This window comes from Bemisia tabaci, chromosome 9 (assembly GCF_918797505.1).
Source record: "Bemisia tabaci chromosome 9, PGI_BMITA_v3".
Taxonomy (NCBI): Eukaryota; Metazoa; Arthropoda; class Insecta; order Hemiptera; family Aleyrodidae; genus Bemisia; species Bemisia tabaci.
The window spans coordinates 4321292-4341510 of record NC_092801.1 but is presented as its reverse complement, the minus strand read 5'-3'; the positions used below and the strand labels follow the sequence as shown (position 1 = coordinate 4341510).

The 20219-nt window shown below is 40.3% G+C and overlaps 1 protein-coding gene across 2 annotated transcripts; it reads right to left on the bottom strand.

Annotated features, from left to right (window-relative positions):
• Positions 1 to 10032: 10032 nt before the first annotated feature.
• Positions 10033 to 18713, bottom strand: LOC109042537 (uncharacterized). Of its 2 annotated transcripts, none has more exons than XM_072304342.1 (2): positions 18177 to 18713; positions 10033 to 14417 (listed from the first exon to the last, which is right to left on the bottom strand). In XM_072304342.1, exon 2 carries the CDS (start codon positions 14269 to 14271, stop codon positions 12991 to 12993), a length of 1281 nt encoding a protein of 426 aa, XP_072160443.1. In that variant the 5' UTR covers positions 14272 to 14417; positions 18177 to 18713; the 3' UTR covers positions 10033 to 12990. The 2 variants fall into 2 exon arrangements, with proteins under 2 accessions (XP_072160443.1, XP_018915009.2); XM_019059464.2 differs by lacking the exon at positions 18177 to 18713 and adding an exon at positions 16034 to 16927.
• Between the last annotated feature and the right edge of the window lie 1506 nt (positions 18714 to 20219).

Here is a 20219-nt window from a genome sequence, read left to right as displayed (position 1 = left end):
GAGGTCATTTTGCAACCCTTTCGCATCTCTTGGGTTTTCCCTAAGACCGCTCAGGTAGACAAGGGTCATCCACCTTTGTTTACTCCCTTTCCCATTCTCCTTTCTGCACTGCCTGGCATTGTGGCGGTGAAATAACGTGGCGGTGTAAGGTCGGAGCGGTGTGAGGTCGCGCGGTGGACTGTCCGCGGTGAAGTGTCGCGCGGTGAAATGTCCGCGGTGAACTGTCGCCGGACGCCTTATTATGGTTCATTGGTTCATAGTCTACCCAAAGGGTCTATTTTACACGATTTTTTTGTCGATTATAGAAATCACCAATTTCGACTCACGTTTTTAAATAAAATAATTCCGCTTTTAATTTTGAGTGTGAAAAAAACTCGATACTTACCTCGAATCACTTGTCAATTTTTCAGCAATACGAAGTACACACTCGGAAATGGTCCACCGGCATTGTAACTATGATTCGCCGGTCTTTAATCCCCGTGTCTCGATTTCCTAGAATTGTTATTTGTTTCCTCTTTCTTGTCGGTTGCGCGAAGGCACCTCTACACACGTTTTCTGTTTCTGAAAATGCGGTTTCGAATTTCTGTTGATGACTGCCGCGACTCACGAGTATCATCACGGCACACAGTGGATCGAGTTAATCAGAGAGGTCGGACATGAAATTTTGAACTAAAACTGCAAGTTTTTACGTTCATTTCGTCAAATTTTAAATTTGAAGGAGTGTTTCTGGAGGAAAATTTTACGAAAAAACCAATGGAGCCATATCTAAATCTCAAAGTTTTGATTTAATGGAGTTATAGGCACTCAAGTTTCCAGATTATGTCCGACCTCTCCTATTCACCCGATCCACTGTGCGGCAGTTCATATCCTCTGTTCGTATAAGACTTGAGCTCTGAAGCTTTGCTGCGATTGCTGAAGCTCATAATTCTAAGTGCTGTTCGTCGTTTACAAAAGTGCACTAAGGACGTAATTTTCAAAATTGAATTTTCGACGAAATTTGATCTAAATACTTTAAATTCAAACCGAATGAATACGTGAACTTCGAATCATAGAGCTAATTATCAAGTCGGCTTGGCGCTCAAAATTTCGAATTATCGAGAGGGACATAATTTACTGCAAATTTTCGAATTAAAGGGTTTATTTCAAGAGGATCAGCCTTGCCTTCGGATTAAAGAGCATTTCGGAGTAAAGGGCTTGGAATTAGCGAGCGTGCACTGTACGTGCGGTTTTGTACTTTGGTTATCGGTATTGCTGTTACATCTGTAATTTTGCAAGGGTTCTGTATACTTTTAACCAACCGAATTTTTTATTATTTTTATACGTATGCGCAGACGAGCAAGAAGTGTCATATAGGCTCTGTTTCAGTAGGTGCTTAAGTGACTTGGTATCAATTAATCCCTTCTTTTACGATAGGATTATGATCAACTTATCAACTCTGAAATATCCGATTGATTTTTAAAACCCTCTGGATAATTTCCCACAATTTTACCATAACCGAAGGGTCTTTACACAACTATTTTTGCTTGGGCACAAGAGTATCAATGAGTCTAATTTTTAAAAGCTTCATTTTCACCCTTATTGCTGCCTCCGGGAAAACAAAAGTCTCAAAAGCATCCCACTCATGACGGCCAAAAGGTCAGGATCTAGATATGGTCACCGTCCGGCCCAAGTATCTCAAGCGCCATGCGGCGTTTAAAAATTTCCGCCGTCATTTTATTTTTACAGTAATATTTATCTACGAAGCTCTCCGAAAATTTCATTGAATTTTCTTTCTGCTACCGATAAAATTCAGCGAAATTTTCAAACAGATTCAACCTCTGCAAATAAAATAAAATGGCGGCAGAAATTTTTAAACGCCGCATGGCGCTTGTGATACTTTGACTGGAAGGTGAGGATATTTTACAGACATATCGAACCAGTCCCCGGCTTGCGAACCGCAGAGAAAGAACCTTCAAAAACAGTAGACGCAACAAGCCGAACAGCAGTTCGAGTTGACGCATCGAAGTGCAGCGCTTGAACTACTTGTTACCATATTATTACAGTTTTCATCCCTAACTTATCGTATCAAATTCTGCTCAGAAACATGATGACGGAATTTCATCCCTTAATTTTACGTATAGATACATACGGTTTGTTATAAGGAGTAGTTCAAGCGAGCTGAAAGAAATTGAACAGACGTTCAAGAATTCAGTGCACGCTAGTATATAAGAAAGTATATATTTGACCTTGTTAGCAGAAAGGAACCAAGCCACATCATAGCTATTGCCAAATGTACCCGGGCAATTTAATTATTTAATATGAGATCGTTTGTGCGGATCCCTGTGCAAATATTAAGTAGTTTGCTTTGTACTATGCAGAAAATTCGCTGAATTTTGCACAAAAATCTGAACGACCGTTTTCATGTAAAATAGTAAATTGTCCACATAAATTGGGGAATAGCCGATGTTGCTTGAATCCTTTCTACTTAACGCGGACCAATTTTACATACTTCGGTTTGGTGTGACACATATTGCAAACAATCTTAGTTGAAACAAGTCCAGTTGCACCTCTAAGATTGAGAACTTGCATGCAGCTGTTCAGTGTCAATGATAAGTTTGAAGCAAAATGGAAACAATACAGCAGGAAAAGTGTGCAGATCCAATCAAGTTTTAGAATTGAACAGGTATCGAAGAAATCAAATCTGCTGAAGTACACCTGTCTGAATGGAAATCATCTTACAATAACAACGCAGTGTCAGCGTACTTGGATTCCTACTTAGTTTTACTGCTTTAACTCTCATTGTCAAGCTTCATACGTCGGAGAAATACGCAAGTTGTCTACAGTTTTTCATTCATAGAGGTTTGCCCGCTGTGAACTGTTTTTTGTTCATAGATAAACAGATACGAAAAATAAACTCGTAAATTGGGCCATTTTTTTAGCGTCTCGCACAGAAAAGTGGGACATAAACAAAGCTGCGACTTTTACCTGTTTTAAGTCTTATTTTCAATAAATATTTAATTTTTTCCCGCAATAAATGTTAAATTTTACGACCATAAATGCATTTACGACTCGCGTTTATCGCTCATTAAACTGGTCGCTCATAGATTTTCGATGACCAAGTCGCCGCCGCCGCATTGGACACAGGAAATCCCGCTCTGTCAGCTGGTTACAACAACGCAGATGATTTGTAAAAAAATATATTGCTATTAATTGGCTCTTCTAAAAAAATGTGTCAATGACACCGTCCGTTCCATTCCTAGAATCTTACGTAGCCGTGGTCTATTTATTGTGTCAACAAAACCAATGTCAACATTTTTGCCCGCTAACAGCTCGAGTGTTAGATCATATACTACATAGACCAGCCGTCTGTGAACGATGTATAATTGATTCTTTTCATCAGCCATTAATTATGGGCCTGTCGCAAACTTTTACTAGAGCAAAAATAAGAGATGATCCTAATAGAAAATGGGTCAAAAATCACGACGAGTGCATCGGCAAAGTCTGGAATCCACTCCTAACTTCACAATTATTAGCGTATGGAATAAGCGTTTTTTTTGGAGCTTTCTTCAAAGACGATACCATGGCACAGGTGAACATTTCGTTAGAGGAGTCGTTCCATTCAACCCTTGCGTATTAGAATGTCTTGCAATACTGAACATAACCGACGCTATCAAGACGGATCTTTATGAACGCGAGGAAAACGTGAATTTAAACACGCCAGGTCGTTAACAAATGCTTAGAATTTTGTCCCGGTACATGAGTTTTGGCCAGTTTTGGCGGATTGGCGTCGGCCATGTTGAATATTGTGCAGCTTCCTTCTGCACAGAGGTTGAAGGGGACGACTCCTTCAACGGAATGTTCACCTGTACCGTAGTATCGTTTTTGAAATGGGAAGCTTAAAAAAGCGTGAATTTCCTACGCAGATTGTGAAGTTAGGAGTACATTGCAGACTTTATCGATGTGCTAATCGTTATTTTTGAGTCATTTTCTATGAGTAACAAACCTTATTTCTGCTGTAGCAAAAGTTTGAAACAGCAGGCCCATTACACTAACAAACAAGGCTAATATCGCATCATGGATGTCAAAATTGAGACATCTTGAAGCCAAGAGAGAAGCAAGGAGCAAAGTCTACTTTGCTCCTTGCTTCCACGGCGAGACCATTTAGCTTCGACTAATAGGATTGCTTCATTTTTCATTTGTTTTCTTTGTCTATCAGTTTTAATGACAAGCCCACTGCGAGGAGAGTTCTGAATGACTCAAACATAATTACTCTCTTTCAAATTTTTCCCTTCGTTAAAACTCAGTAAAATATATTCGAAGCAAATCAAAAACTGAAAAGTGATTTTTTTCTCATTCAAAAAGCTACACATTCCAGTAACCAACTAACAGCAATTCCACGATGAGACCTACAACGTACAACCTTCAACTAACAGGATCGCTCGATTATCCTTTTGTGTTCTTTGTCTGAAGCTCTTTCTTTTTTTTCTATATTTTTACGTGCAAGTGAGTTTTTAAATTTTTTATTGATCTTTCTACCAGTTTCAAAAGTGAGTCCGCTGCAAGGAAAGGTCTTCATGAATCAAACATAACTAGGTACTTTCTTAGAATTTCTGTATTTCATAAAAACGCAGAAAAGCATATTCGAAGTAAATCAAGAACTGAAAATGGTCATTTCCTATGTATTTAGAAATCTACACACCTCAGTGGTTGACTTTGACGGGAAATCAGGTGGTAAAATGAACTACATTTTGCAATCAAGAACTTCAGTATCTGGCCAGTTTAATAATAGCGGATGAACCATTGGTATCCCTAAGCACATAAGTGTTTACACACATTGGAAAAAGTATGCCCAAAGCATTTTGCAATTTGGAACTATAGATTCTGGTTCTTCTGGAAAAAACACTTATTGGCACAGGGAATCTAATGGCACATACGGTTTTTTTAAACCGGGCTAGAATTTATAGTTCCAAATTGCAAAATGTAGTCCAAATGATGATGCATCAAAAGTGGAAATCGGTTGATGAAGATGGTCCATTGACAGGCCAGACTTGAAAAGCTCGTCTCAACCCTTAGCGTAATTTAATCAGGGGCGGATCCAGCAATCAGGCAACACAGAATTTCCTACATTTAAACCTATGTTTAATAATCGATTCCTGTCGGAGCACCTGGCCCCTTCAAGAATCAATGTATTTCCATGGGTTTAAATGGAGAACAAGCAATGTTGCCACTTCGATGGATCCGCCAATGAATTCAATATGCGCAGCTTTGTAATTGGAGTTGTTTGTATCAGTGATTGTGTCCGTCGCCGGGATGGTGTCCGTCCCCGTGATTGTGTCCGTCGTTGGAGTGATCGTGTCCGTCACCGGGGTGGTGTCCGCTGCCGGGGGGTAAAAGTCCGCCTTGGTCGATTTGAACTTCTTTGCCCGGTTGACTGGGAATATTGTCACTGAGGGTCGCCGTTGCCAACGTCAACAGCAATGCGAAAAACAGGGTCTGCAACAAGGAAACATTGAATAAATAATTCTAGTCGAACCTAGGTACAGTGGATCAAGTCAATTTGACGTTTTTCTGCCAAACGGGACTATGTGCATTATGACTCGAGTCCTGTCATGCATATGTCGCAGGCAAATAGTGAAATCAGGCATTTTGTCAAATGCCTAGGCAGATAGTCAAATTTTGACGGTCTACAAAATTTTGTGAATTTATGGTGAAGAACTCACGATTTTTCACTATTTTTGGAAAAATAACTCATCAAACCTACGAAGTCTTTTTGGCTCTTCCTCTTCAATTGCTTCTCATATTTTCAAATGTTGAAATTCCAACAATTCTGTACTTTCCGACATGCTGAAAATTTCAAGATCAGTGTCTCTTCAGGAGCTAAAACTTGTTTAAAATACTATTGTGTGTGCAAATTTTTACTGAGAATTTTTACCTGTAGGAGCAATGAATTATTTTATCTGAAGTTAGGAAAAGAAGCAGAATTTCATTCTAAGTTAGAATATTTGACTATTTGCCTAGGCATTTGACAAAATGCCTGATTTTACTATTTCCCTGCGACACATATATTCTTATAGGTCTCAGGGATCATGTCTTAATGCTTATAGTTCCGTTTGACAGAATCACTTCCAATTAGAGACGCCGGACATGAAAATTTTGCGGCTTGCCCTCTAAGCCCCTCATTTATCATTGGATGCGGAAATTTCAGATTTTGCGCTCAGGAAGAAAGCAAGACACTACTTGAAGCCAATCTGTTTATTTCTGTATACAGGGTGTCCCAAAAGTCCCTTCCACCCCCTCTAAAATTTTACCTAATTAACATTTTGAAACGTAACTTCGGACCCCAAATTTTTTTTCAAATGGCAACTTCCCTTGGCGACACATCAATCGAAAGAACAATTTTGGCGCAAACCGCAAGTCATAATAATCTGAATTTTTGACAAAATGACGGCCGGTCAAAGTTTAAAATAATGGAAATTTGACATTTGACCGTTTTTTGACGGATTGGAACGAAAACTGGTCTCCGGAGGTTTTTTTGGGGACGAGATAAACGATTCTGGCATTAGTTTTCCGAAAATCCTGTCCTTCTCAAAATGGCGATCTGGAGCGGCAAGGGAATATTTAGGCTGTTTATCGATGGATTTGCATGAAACTTGGTATTGGCGGGTATTTCGGCAAGTGAAAAACAAGTCTTTCATTTGATTTTTCAAATTCTGAATGACTTCAAAAGGGCGCCGAAAAAATGGCGGAAACTTGGAATTACGGACTTTTAGATCCTGTCCACACGAGCGCAGTTCGTGGAACTTATTCCTCGAACTGCTCAGTTCGCCGAACTTGTTTCTTGAAACGTGGAATACTGTCCACAAGAGTTCGCCCGAACTAGAACCGGTCCTTCAATAAAACTATACAATTATATATCATATCGACGGTGAAATTACCAAACCACGTATCTCGTTTGCGGTGTTTAAAAATCTACGCTCACATTTTATTTTTTTTGAAATAGACCAAATCAATATCATTCCTTGAAATTTTCAAAGAATTTTCTTCGCACGAAGAGGAAAAATCACAGAAATTCTCAAGACTGGACATTACTTAGTTTTTCATTTAAAAAATAAAGTATGACAGGAAGTCTGCGACGTCGCAAACCGAGATACGTGGTTTGGTAGTTTCACCATCGATATATAATAATATATAACTACGGCCGTGATAGTAAGAAAAACAAACGTCAAGACATAATTCAGGACGTAAAAAACCAAAGTAAACGAATTCACAACAAAAGGAACATTGAAGCTCGGAGTATCTACGGGGGAAGTTCCGAGGTTTGGAGGAATTACTTTTAGCTCGCAGCTAAAACTTGTTCCGGGAAGAAGTTCCCCGAACTAAGTTCCGCGAACCGGGCTCGTGTGGACAACACCCAATTACAGTTGGATTTGCATGAAACTCGGCCGCCATGTTGAAAGTATTTAACATTTCAAAAATGTAAAGCAAAAGTTTGATGCGAATCCAACCGTAAACGTCCGTTATTCCAGTTTCGTTTCAAAATATTATTTTGGTAAAATTTCAGAGGGGATGGAAGGGACTTTTGGGAAACCATGTATATTAATAACTGTTTATGGTTGTTATAATATGAATGGATTTATCGAGTTTTCATTGAGATTTACATACCTGGGTATTGTTTTCCCGGTATACATTTTTTACAGGATCAAAATCAAATTCATGCTGTCCATTCTTAATGTGTTGCTTAAGAGCGGTAACCTCACTTTTATCAAATTTGTGAAACATTCAAAAGATCCGTCTTACACATAAGAAAAGGCTGCAAAAGGTGACATCATGGACAATTTTCACATCTTCGGAATCCAGATGCAACTGTTCTTTTTTAATATGTTGGAACCAAAGAGACTTGTAAAAGCAGCCCGAAACGGAAACGACGATCGAAAACATAGGTAAATGCGGAAACAAGGCTAAAATACAAAATACAGAGGCAGCTGGACGTTTCTGTCATTCCTGCAGTCTCATTTCAATACCAATCCCACCATGTAACGCCGTTTGTTGGTTTTTATTTTTAATTCTATTTTAGCAGTTGATAATGGTGCCGTAAGGTACCAAAACGTCCTACCTTTGTATTTTAATATGTTGTATAGATGGGTAAGATCCGTTACGTACGGCAATATTACAGTTGCGCCCCACTTTCTTAAACAATGGCGTGGCGATTTATCCAATTTTTCCAATATTTGGCTCTTTGGTACGATTTTTCTCGAAAATTTGGCAACGGAGGAAAAAGTTATAAATGAACGTTTATTCTTTTTTCCGTTCTCTCCCTCAACTATCACACTTTTCAGTTCACATTAGGTTTTACAGTAGAATTGAGAGTAAAATTGGAAAAAACCCTAAATACGAGCCAAAAATGGCAACAATGGACCGCGAGGCCCCGAAAAATTCATCGGAGGCCTTTTTAAAGGCCAGAAATGAAAAGTTCGCAAAAAAATACGTAGGAATAACCTCGTAAAGCTTAAGGGAGGGAGTGTGCAAACGACTCCGAGCGGCGAGCGGCGCCCGGATTCCAGTCGGCGCGCGCGGAGCGTAAACTCAGATTGCTCATATCTCCGTTACTAATCGTTTCCCTGGGAGCCATAATATATCAAAAGAAATGGAAAAGTACGAATAATACAATGAACAGTTTTTTTTTCGAATCGAGAATCCGGCATTTGACAATGTACTAGGGTTGAAAAAAAATTGACCCTTAAGAAAGTGTGAAAAATGGCAACATTGCAATCTTAAATTACCTGATATTGGCGGCGGAAATCCGTTCAGCGGCGCATGGCCGCGTGTGATCACTTGTGGTCTATTCTGTTATGGAGATATAGGGAGGTCTGACCACCAGGGATACACACTAGGGCATATATGTATATTACACTGCATATTTTCTTTAAGAACGATGGATAATAGAGACAATAGATGTATGCTATAGATAAATAGTTAGCAAAAACACATATATAATCAACTTTGTATCTTAAACATAATTCTGTTCGCCACAAAAACCGCCGTATTATCGTTTTGACCAAAAATAGTTTGCGCTGATGGTCTTAAATACTGGTCTATGATGGCATCAGCTCTAGATGTGACCAAGCCCTGAGGCTTGCACATGTGCCGAAACATCCATTCGTTCATTGATGATGTTCGTACAGTATGAATGAATGGACGAATACCGTCTTTTGAAGAATCAAATAAGGTGGATAAGATGTTGCAGAAAAGATCAGTTCGTATTTTCATCAAGATTGTTGCAAAACACGTTCGAGAACTTCTAATTGACGAACATCTGATCAGGGTCGGACTGGCTCGCATCTGAGGGCGTAGACTCCTGACTGGTTAAAGGGGCGTAATGTGATATTTCCCGGTAGAGCATTCCCTACGTGGAGAGGGGTTCAGAAAATTTTGGCAAAGCAGCCCAAGTTTACGCTATTTTCAGGTTCAAAGTATATTGATCGCACGGAGTAAAAGTTGCAAAATTGAACGTGAAGCACAGCATTGAGAGCTCACGCTTCGCGTCATCGCGCCTTCAATTTTTCAGATGCAGCACGGACGTCCATCAAGTACGAATAGTTGTATCTCTGCGCCGTCGTTAACGCGCATCCTTTCCCTCGCTTTATTTCCATATTGTATTTGTTTGCGTTTGTCTTATTTGTAATGTTGCTTCAAACTAAAGCAGAGCATTGCGAGTTCACGACTCACGGTATCGCGTCTTACATTTTTCATATGCAATGTGGACATCCATCTTGCGAGAATAGTTGTATCGCGTTTACATTTTAGATGTCTCTTAATTTTGAATTTCGAGATAAATTAAGGGTAAGTTTGCCTGAGCTATGCTATGGTATGTCCAAATCAATAGGCATTTGAAAATGATGAAATATGTTTAAAGGTCTCGTAAGAGGTCTATAAGGGATGCGCATGTCTAAAAATCGAACCGACCATTGCTTCTTAGGGAGTTACACATAGCGAATGAAGGAGGGGGATGATAAAGCAGATGATCAAGAAGAAGGTGAAAATTTCACAGAAAATTGTTTACGCTTCAGAAAGTAGTTCTTGGACCTCTGTTCACCACTATCATGCGTTAAAGCACCTTTCTTTACTCCTAACTCTCTCTTCTTCTGTTCGTTTAAGAAATTTTTCTCTCATATTCTCATTCGTAATTTTTTTCTTCTTCTTATTTTGCTATTTGTAAACGGGGCGCGTTTTTGGCGCGCAAAGGAGGCGTATCTGCCGATGGCAGATTTGCCTTATGGCCAGTCCGAGCCTGCATCTGATACCGTCATACATTGATTTCATTACTTTCTCAAAATCTTTGAAATTAGTTCCATAAAGTTAGGAGGTTGAGCCTAGCTACTCCTTTCAAAATTTCAATGAAATTTGCATAATTATTTTGTAACATAGACAAATTATTGATCTAATCTAATACCTTTGTAAAATCACTCATGAAGATTAGTTGATAGTTCGTAGGATTGTGAAACTAAATACACATAAAAACCAATCAAAGTAAATTAAGGAAATGTCAATTTATTAAAACAACATGGTGAAAGTAAAATTATGAAATAATCTAGTCATTCTATAAATGTTTCTCATTAAGAAGCTAGAATATAGGTAAACTAAAATGTTTAGGCGAAGACCTCCCGCATCTGTTGTACAAGTTTTGGGGTTTGGGAGTTGAAAATCTCTTACAGCATGAATTAAACTTTAATCCCCGCAACTAGTTAGCATACACTTATAAGTTTTAATTTCTTACTTTTAATGAATGAAATTATTGTTCCCTAACGTAAAATTCATTCGCCGGACACAAGAATAGTATGGGGGGATGAAAATTGACTCGTTTTTTAGGGCAAGAAATGAACTCGCGAGCAAAGTGAGTAACACTCGTTACTGAAGTGTGGTGATAACCGTTACTGGAAACTACCTAATTGAAGCAATTCTCAAGTTAGAATGTTGGCAATTTTGCCAACGCGCGTTTGACTGAACTGAAACGAGTGAGGGGGGAGGGGGCTATATTTCTTCGACACAATACACAATGCACATTAACCTAGGGGGAAGAAATTCCCTAAGAACAGTGATGATGAAAGGAGGGGGGGGGGGAGCAAAAGCAACGTTTTTGAGAAGATCAAATATTTCAAGACCTGAAGTGACTCCATGAAAGACGCTTGGAGGGAATCCTGTAGATAATAATAATAATAATAATATGTGTTATACAATGGAATTAATGGTTTGATTTATTGTTTGATTAATCGCAGGAAAACAATTTTTCACCATAAGAATATTTTGTAGACCATGATTCATTGAAGGAGAAAGATTCTGAACAACTCGAGGATCATACGAAAAATCCATGTACCAACTATCATTAAAACTTTGAGTAATTAGGGTTTCTCGGTCTTGCATTGTTTTGTGCGCTAAATATAGCGCAAATTACCAACACTGGTAAAAAAAAACCTCTTGGACCAATGCCGCATTGCATTGACTTAAGAGTGCAGTTTCTTGTCTCCGGATTTAAGAGTATTGAACTCTTGTTTGAAGCGGACTTTGCATTGATTCAAGCGCATTTTGCATTGATTCAAGCGCATTTTGCATTAAAGCAAGAGTCCAGACTCTTAAATCCGGCGACAAGAAACTGCACTCTTGAACCAAGAGGTTTTTTTTACCAGTGAAACCCCAGAGAAGATTAGATTGGCATACATGATTATTTTAAAGACCATGATTAATTACAAGAGGAGGATTTTGAAAAACTGGATGACCGTGCGATAGATTCATGTACCTTTTCTCATTAAGAATCTCGGTGAAAAGGGTTTCTTGGTTTTTTCACAGTTTTTTGCGCTAAATTTACCGCAAACTGTACCTAAATTCAGACAAGATCAGGTTTCTTTGCGTTTCACTTCCTAGATCGACCGGAAGAACAAAACACGGAAACAATTAAATTGCTGATTTAACAATTCCGTTGGCAAAAAAAGTGACTGCAATGTATCAATGTAGATTTTACAACAACAAAATGCTACTTTAACCACCCTCGTGAGTAAATTAGCTTACAATAGTGGTTGAAGTGGCATTTTTTTGTCGTAAAATCTACGTTGAAAGATTGCAGTCACTTCTTTTAGCAACTGAATTGTTAAATCAGCAATTTAATTTTTTCCGTAAAGAACCCACACACTGGAAAAAAAACACATTGGATCTAGAGTCCAGACTCTTGAAAACATTGACAAGAAAAAGGACTCCTGATTCAATCAAATTTAAGCTTAAATCAAAAGGAAATCCGCTCAAATTAAGAGGCTTGGTTCTCGATTTAAACTTAAATCTGATTAAATCAAGAGTCTGAACTCTAGATCCAATGTGTTTTTTTTTTCAGTGTACCTTTTCCTCACATTGAGTTCGTCCTCTCAACCGCCGCCATAAAACTCCCACCTTCCAGGCTCGATAACCACCGTCATATCCGGCAGCACTCGCACCCCCAGGACCCTGACCTTCCTCACGGCGTGTCTGTGCCACAACGCCTTGGCGATCTCGCCGGCCCAGCTGAGCGCCACACTCACCGACTGGTTGAACCGCATCTCCAGCGCCACCCCGGACCTCAGCTCCACGTTCACCGCCGCCACGCTCGGCCGCGGCCCGTTCTCGCCGTCCCCCACGTCCGTCCACCTCCGGAAGTACGCTTCGCCGTAGCGCTGCGCCGACTTGAGCGTCAGCACCGCCGCGTTCAGCGCCGCCTCCGTCGACCCCGGGAACTTGGAGTACGCGAAGAAGAGCTCCTCGAGGGCGCTCTTGAACCTCCCCGTGTCGTAGCGGCTCTGCACGTAGCGGAACTCCTCCCTGACCCGCCTCAACACGCACCTATCGATCCGGTACTTAACCTGGTAGAAGCTCCAAAAGCTTATCGGTCACCTCCGCCTCGATCTCCTTGTTCGCGATCCGCAGATGCGCCGCCTCCTCGTCGACGTCGAACTCGCTGTCGAGCGTCAAATACCCCGCCACGAAGAGGTATCGTCAGTAGAGGTCGCGTTTTGCATTTTCACTAGGGGCTGTGAGGGCGCCGTGAATCATATGTAGCTCCTCCGAGGAGAAAACCTGATCCTCGAGAACCACCTTCGGGCTCTCCCCACTCAGGAGTCTCAAAAACACCGCCTCCATCTCACTCGACTTGAAGAGGTTCCCCAGGATGTCCACACTCTGTGTCTGCACCCAGTAGTTGGTGACGTTCTTGTTTTTTATGAACTGCGCGATGGAGTAAGGGTTGTAGACAACGATCTCCACTCTGTTAACGTGGGAGCTTATCCCGTAGCCTTTGTACCAACCTTTCGCCTCTTCCACCAGGTTTCCGGTTAGATTGTGTGTTGCGAACAGCGCGTCCACCTCCGTTTCCTTGAGCCCGAAGTCGTCGAGGAAGTGGTTGAGGTGCATGTCGGTCTCCACCACGCTGCTGAGTCCGTAGAAGTTGTTGAGCTTCGCCACTCGCATCACCCCCGAGAGCAGCGCTTTGTGGAGATGGGTGTCGTCTTTGAACGTCTCTTGGAGGAGGTCGCGGAGATAGTCCATCTTGACGTCCGCCTCCGCGAGGTCTTGCGTTTGGCCGATGTCTATCGGGTGATCGTAGGCGTCGATCAGTATCCACACCTTCTTCCCGAAGTGCGCGTGGAGTGTCTCCGCGAGCATGTGCAAACCGGTTTTCAGCGTTTTCCAGTCCGCGGTCCGGTTTCGGATTTGCTCGAAGGTGTGCAGGTGGTACCGCGCGTTGGTTCTGATGACGTCATCGGCGGACGCGTTGACCGCGGCGCGAGAGAAGACTTTCTGCATGTAGTAGTGATGGTCGAAAGCGCGGGCGATTGCCTCTGTCAGTGGAGGGAGCATTGACTCGACGGTGGTACCTTGCACGTCGTGGAGAGAAACGTGGATTACGGGGTGCTGTTTGTGATGGGCGGCGATCAAAGCTTGGTGGCGGGATATTTTGAGGTTAGGATCGGTGAATACATCGGGTGGGCTCGTGACGTGATTGCCGTTTTCGTCGACGTTTATTTGGAGGAAAGCACGGAGCATGTCGACGGCTACGGTTTTACCCCACTTCGGTGGGAAAGTTAGTAGGACGAGATCGATGTCCATCGTGATGAAGTCTCTGATAAAGGTGGACTTGTCGACGTATAATTTGGTGGCGTAAAGTTCGAGAAACGCGTTTTTGCACTCCATATCTTGATTTTGTATTTTTTCGCAGTCATTACCCCGTAGATTCAGCAGAAACAGGCACCCGACGAATAATGGGAGCCACGAAGCCATTTCCTAGTGTGCTGTAAGCACAGTCGGTGCCATACTCAAATTTAAAAAAAATTCCGAAGGAGTACTTTTATGATCATCAGTGGGACATTTCACGGCGGCCTTTGTATTGAACTTTGAGGGTTGAGAGGTTGATGGGTTCGTAAATCCTGTAGGCAAAAATATCAAAGGAAATCGTCAGCCGAAAGGTCGATCGATGTCTTCACGTTTTTCCCTATTTTGCGTTATTTTCCGAGGTATTTCGCAAAAACAGATTTTTGGGGTCATTTTGCCCCCCCCCCCCCCCCCCCCGTCCTAATCCTCATTTCCCGTCCATTCCTTTGGATCAAAAGAGAGAAACTTCGTTGATAGAATAAATCGATCAAAAATATTTTTTCGACTCTGAAGAGATGAAATCATATATTTCTTTCTTCTTTAGTTTTACGAGATTACTACCAATAAAACGCTTTTGGGTCTCTTTCTCGACTGCACTGGAAAAAAAAAAAAAAAAAAAAAAACATTGGATCTAGAGTCCAGACTCATGAAAACATTGATAAGAAAAAGGACTCGTGATTCAATCAGATTTAAGCTTAAATCAAAAGGAAATCCGATCATATTAAGAGGCTTTGTTCTTGATTTAAGCTTAAATCTGATTGAATCGAGAGTATTTTTTCTTGTCGATGTTTTTAAAAGTCTGTACTCTAGATCCAATGTGTTTTTTTTTTTTTTTATAGTATGTGTCTCTTTGCTTAGTGCTTTAACCATTTTTCTTTTATGGGTAGTTGGAATTTCCAAATCAAAAAATGCTAGGGCTGCAGTTTCCGGAGAAAGGTACCAAAGGTGCCCACTAATTGTTGAATGAGCAACAGCTGATATAACAGAATCAATTTTTGATGAATTCGAGATCTTGTGCAGGAGCTCAGTGAGGCACTGGTGCGGTGAACCAGTCTTGCACAAAAACTCTTGGATACTTCCTAATTCTGAAGAAGATAGTTCAAATTGATGTATGAATTTAAAGAATTTTCGGGCAATATATTGCCTTGGCCATCCACGTCGCTCGATGATGCGCTATAATGGCGCGCACACTGAATCCAGACGGAAAATGTTTTCCCAAAAACAACGCCGTTAGCTGTGAAGATCGGTCAAAGCGTTTTCAACAAATCCCAGAATACTTTCGCGATTTCTATCAAAAATTTTACACGATGTCCTATTTGTCATTATAGAAGTATAATTTGTTTCATTTATTATTGGGTCACTGCTCTTTAAATTTTTTGAACAGTGGTGTGTTAAGACTTGTAGAGGCAGTCAAATTTATTTCAAAGGCTACGGCCAATATTTACTAAAAAATATGATGCCGGCAAGGCAAAAATATTAAATTTCTCTCGAGCATTTGTTCGAGTAATGTGGCTGCCTCCTTAATATTGCCCAAATTAGATGCAGTAGTGTTACAGCGCATACCTTAAAATACAAATACAAGGCTGCCAAATTATACGAGTTAATTCAGAAAATACCCTAATTTTCCGATTTCATCGTATTATTTGGGTTTTTGATAAGTTGATCTCAAGTCCGGCACCACTTTAAATCAAAGGACCCAAAACTTGGCAGAGGTCTTTTTTAGTTCCAGCTGAACGAATTTAGTGGGCGGCAGCTAAAATTTGACGAAACTATCATCGCCGTGTTAAAGAAGGCCACCCTAGTATTACGCGACAGTCACCTTAGTCACGTTGTATTAAGCGGCATGTTATCGTCGAAAAATATCCTCATTTGATCACAAGTTTGAACGTACCTTCAGAACAGCACCTTAAAACATTTCGAGAACGCAGTCAACTCAAAGAGTGAGGGGTTACTCCACGCGTAAAGCCGTGGACCCACGTTCGAAGTGAAGCTTCAAAGTTGTGGTTGTTTAGTCAAATGTTGCGCATCGATGACAACACTTGGTTAAACAGCCATCACTTTGAAGCTTCTTATTGCACATGTGTCCCACCCTTAAAGGAAGTTGTCGCAGTGAGATAACTTCGGATTGTTATCGTCGATACCAAGGCACCGCTGCAGTTGAGTTAAATAAGCATCTCTGATATCAAGTTATTGAGACTATTGACGGTAAATAATAGTGTTTAAGTATACCAGATTGATGCATTGACTACGTCATTCGATATAATATCAAACTATCGATCGCGACGCAAACCGAGCCTTTCAAACCGAAACAAAAACACGAAACTTGTACCGCGCGTTAATGTGAAGTTAACTTTTAACGTGAACACATTTTAAATGTCGTTTGTTTCGACCATCTCATGAAATGTTGAAGTTTCTCTCCCGTGGGCCGGATATTGGAAGTCGAATGCAGCCCGATAAGACATCGAAGTTCGATATATCGCATGGTTCAGATAGGACTGTCTTCTCTTATCGTGCTGACATTGTTTCCATAATCGGGCCGCTGCGCCGGGAAGAAAGTCTAATAGCCACCGGAGAAAATGCCTCCAGATCTGGACATGTGGATTGATTCGTGTGCCGAAAATGTAAAGATTATTAGAGCTAGAATATCCCTGAAAATGAAACTACCCGAAGATAACACAAAACAAAAAAGGAAGTTGATCCAGTGAACAGCGCAAATTCTTTGAAGGGTGCAAAACACCATTTTAATCAGAAATTTGGGTGCAACGTGCGAAACACTTTTTTCGCTGCGACTCAAAAATTGAGAAAAATAAAGATTACTGCCGTCTATACAGCTACTGCCACTCCCTCCATTTTGGATCATATTCAATATTTAGTTTTGCAGGACAACATGGTTTTTGCGGCTGTTAAAAATGTTACAACATTATGACATGCTTGTTTTTTTTTTTTTTTTTTTTTTTTTTTTTTTTTAAAAAATCGAACGTGGAGAAGTCGTCCATGCTACAAACCACCTCCCAAATTTGAACTTTTATGTTACCCAGTTACCCCCCCCTCCCTCCCTATTGTTTCAGCACATTGTGGTGTTTCAGCATATCTAATTCTTTGCGTGATTTCAGTAATTATTTTGCAAAGAATGTAAGTAGCACACTTCTAGCAACATCGGATTGCTCTTGGTTCCTTTTTGCAAAATTCAATCCAAGTAATGATATGAAGTTACAACCATATTGGTATGTATTATTGTCTGTAGAATTCCGCGAGGATTACTCCAGTGCCCGTTGCACAATAATTATCGAATAGATGAATAAATAAAATAAAAAAAAAAAAACAACAGCAATTATCACTAGCCATAAAGTTGGAATCAGGGGCGGACTGGCCATGGGGGCGGGGAGGCGATCGCCTCCTAACAATTTGCCACGGAGGTCCCGAAGGGGCCCCCGCGGCGAATTTTTTTCGAGTTATGGTTTTACCCCTGTAATGTTGTAATTTTTTTATCCTATTCAGTCACTAAAAGGTCCCAAAATCCTTGAAAATTTGTCTCTAAGTGACATGAAAGGTCGTCTAAAGCTTTTGTGATGAAGGGGCCCCCGAAGAATCCTGAGAATGGGTTATTTTGAAGTTCAAATACTGTAGAATTTGACTCCAATAATGCATAAAATTGCGTTTAAAAAGTGTGTAATTTTCCACATTTTCCGGGAGAGGGCCCCCGGATCTCCTTAGAGGGGCCCCCGAACGACAGGAGGGGCCCCCAAAATCTAGGTCGCCTCCTAACTTTTCGACTTCCAGTCCGCCCCTGGTTGGAATCATACTTCTTTGAAAGGTTTTCATAATTGTCAAGGCACTCATAATTTAACTGCTTCTCATTTAGTTGAAGTAACACCTTTCTGTATTACCCTGTTTCCTCAGATCGCTAAAATTATTCTGAGGAAGAATAATATTGAATCTAAGTACTTTGTTGGAATTCCTAAATTCTTCCCAGAAACATACTGAAAGAAAAACAAAGAAAAAAACCGAATGGAACCGTCAGTTAGTTTTCTTACCTCAGTATTTTCTTAAATTTGGAATTTTAGGATTCTCGCCACCTAAACTTAACGCACGCGTTTATTAATCGGGGTTTTCAGCTTCATGAGTGAAACAGAATGGGACCCTCGACAAGGAACGAATTGAAGCACTGCGCAAGATGTTTTCTATTCAGAATTTTACGACGAAAACGAAGCATACAACGGCAATCCCGAAGTTCAACTCTTAACAAGCCATGTAAGTGTTTAAATTTAATATTGGTTAAATGGCAAAAATAAAAATGACGTCATTTGTATTATCTAACCTCCATTTGATACGTATCAAAAATATTTTCTAAAATCTCATTCAACAGTTGATTTCCGAAATTCCCGTCGTATTCTTCGTTTTCTATGTAAGATTTTGAAGAGATTTCATGTGAAGTTAATTTCTAGATCATACTGAGAAAAAAAGTAGCTTGGATCCAGAGTCCAGACTATTAAAAACATCGAGTAGAAAAAATACTCTTGATTCAATCGGATTTTCCCTCGAATCGTAGAGCCAAGCCTCTTGATTTAAGCGGATTTCCATTTGAATCAAGAGTAATTTGTCTTGTCAGTGTTTACAAGAGTCTGGACTCTAGATCCAAGCTACTTTTTTTTAACCAGTGTAGACCTAGTCTAGTTGTCTATTATCGCTATATTCAGATTGAAGTCTTGAATCACTCACCGTAAGAAACCTGAAGGCGATCATCGTGGTTGAACTGCAGGGAAATTGCCTTCAAAAACTACAATGAATAACTTCAGATACCGAGGTAATGACATTTAGTTTTATACTCAGCAGATCACTCGCGGATCCCCCTCGCTCGGCATGGTTTACGATAAGTCGATTTTCCTGTCATTTAAACCTATAATAAAGGATCGATCATCGGGGTGTTTGCGATGAGCATCTTCATAATCGATTCTTAATATGCTTTCAAATGTGAAAATATCGATTGCGGACGATTCCGCGCTTTCCCTCTGCGCACGCGGATTGATAAACTTTCGTGCAGATAAGCGAAAATAAAATGATTTTGTCTGTGTGACCGACTTTTAATTGCTTTAAAATTTACATGGTTGTCAGGTCGACCACATGCATGAATAATTCAAATTGACTTTTTCATACTCAACGTCCTGTAGCGTCCCTGACGGCCTGTCGGTCATCTGTAAGGGGTCCCGGTCCCCTTTATTTTATTTATTATTTATTTCATTTTCTCAAGATGCTTCGTTTCGTGGTTGTCCACGGTGTTGGAACCACCCAGAAACGTCCGAGCCATGTTCTTGATTTATTGTAGAATTACTATGAACATAAATTTCATAGTATTAATTTAATTGCAGAATGATTAATGATTTTTAAAGTAGGAAATCTCTTGAAATTTCTCGTACAATGTGTTAGAGAATGTTTAGTATAGTGCTGTTTGAAAAAACCTTTCTCTGGATGCGATTTTTTCTCCGCTATACTCCTCAAGGCTCTTTATAAGTGTATTTTCTCGTCACGAAATTCAATTTAAATTGTTGGTCACTGGAGAACATGCACACTGCATTTATATCATACATGTAAAACCGTAAAATGTTCAGTTTCAAGTGTTATATTATAAGATGGCTTAATAGTAATCGATTATTAATTATTCTTCATAATGTTTTTAATGTGCCATATTTCATGGAAAAGGCGTCCGGGATAAATACTATACGGTAGCAGATGGACGCACAACCTTCATCACGGATCTAAATACTATTGGTAGTACTATTGCTCTGGTCAGCGACTCTTACACGAAATCTTGTTCTAAGTTATAAAATCGTATAAGATTAACGCGGAATGCATAACCCCGCTGAGGCGCGATGCGCTTTGGGATGCTGGATCGCGAAGCACCCCGAATCTAGTTTCGTCAATATGAGATAGGGGCTGAAGGTCCAGGTTCTAACGTGATTTTATGCGCCGACTTGGAAATATTACCGTGAAAGCTGTTCTGTCATGGAAGAACGCTATATGAGCCCTTAGACGCTGCTGAGTTCCTCTCGATGAAATTACATTTTCAGAAAATGTGTGAA

Bases quoted from the DNA above. Each gene is read 5' to 3' on its own strand.
- LOC109042537 (XM_072304342.1), bottom strand. From the start codon at position 14,271: ATGGCTTCGTGGCTCCCATTATTCGTCGGGTGCCTGTTTCTGCTGAAT.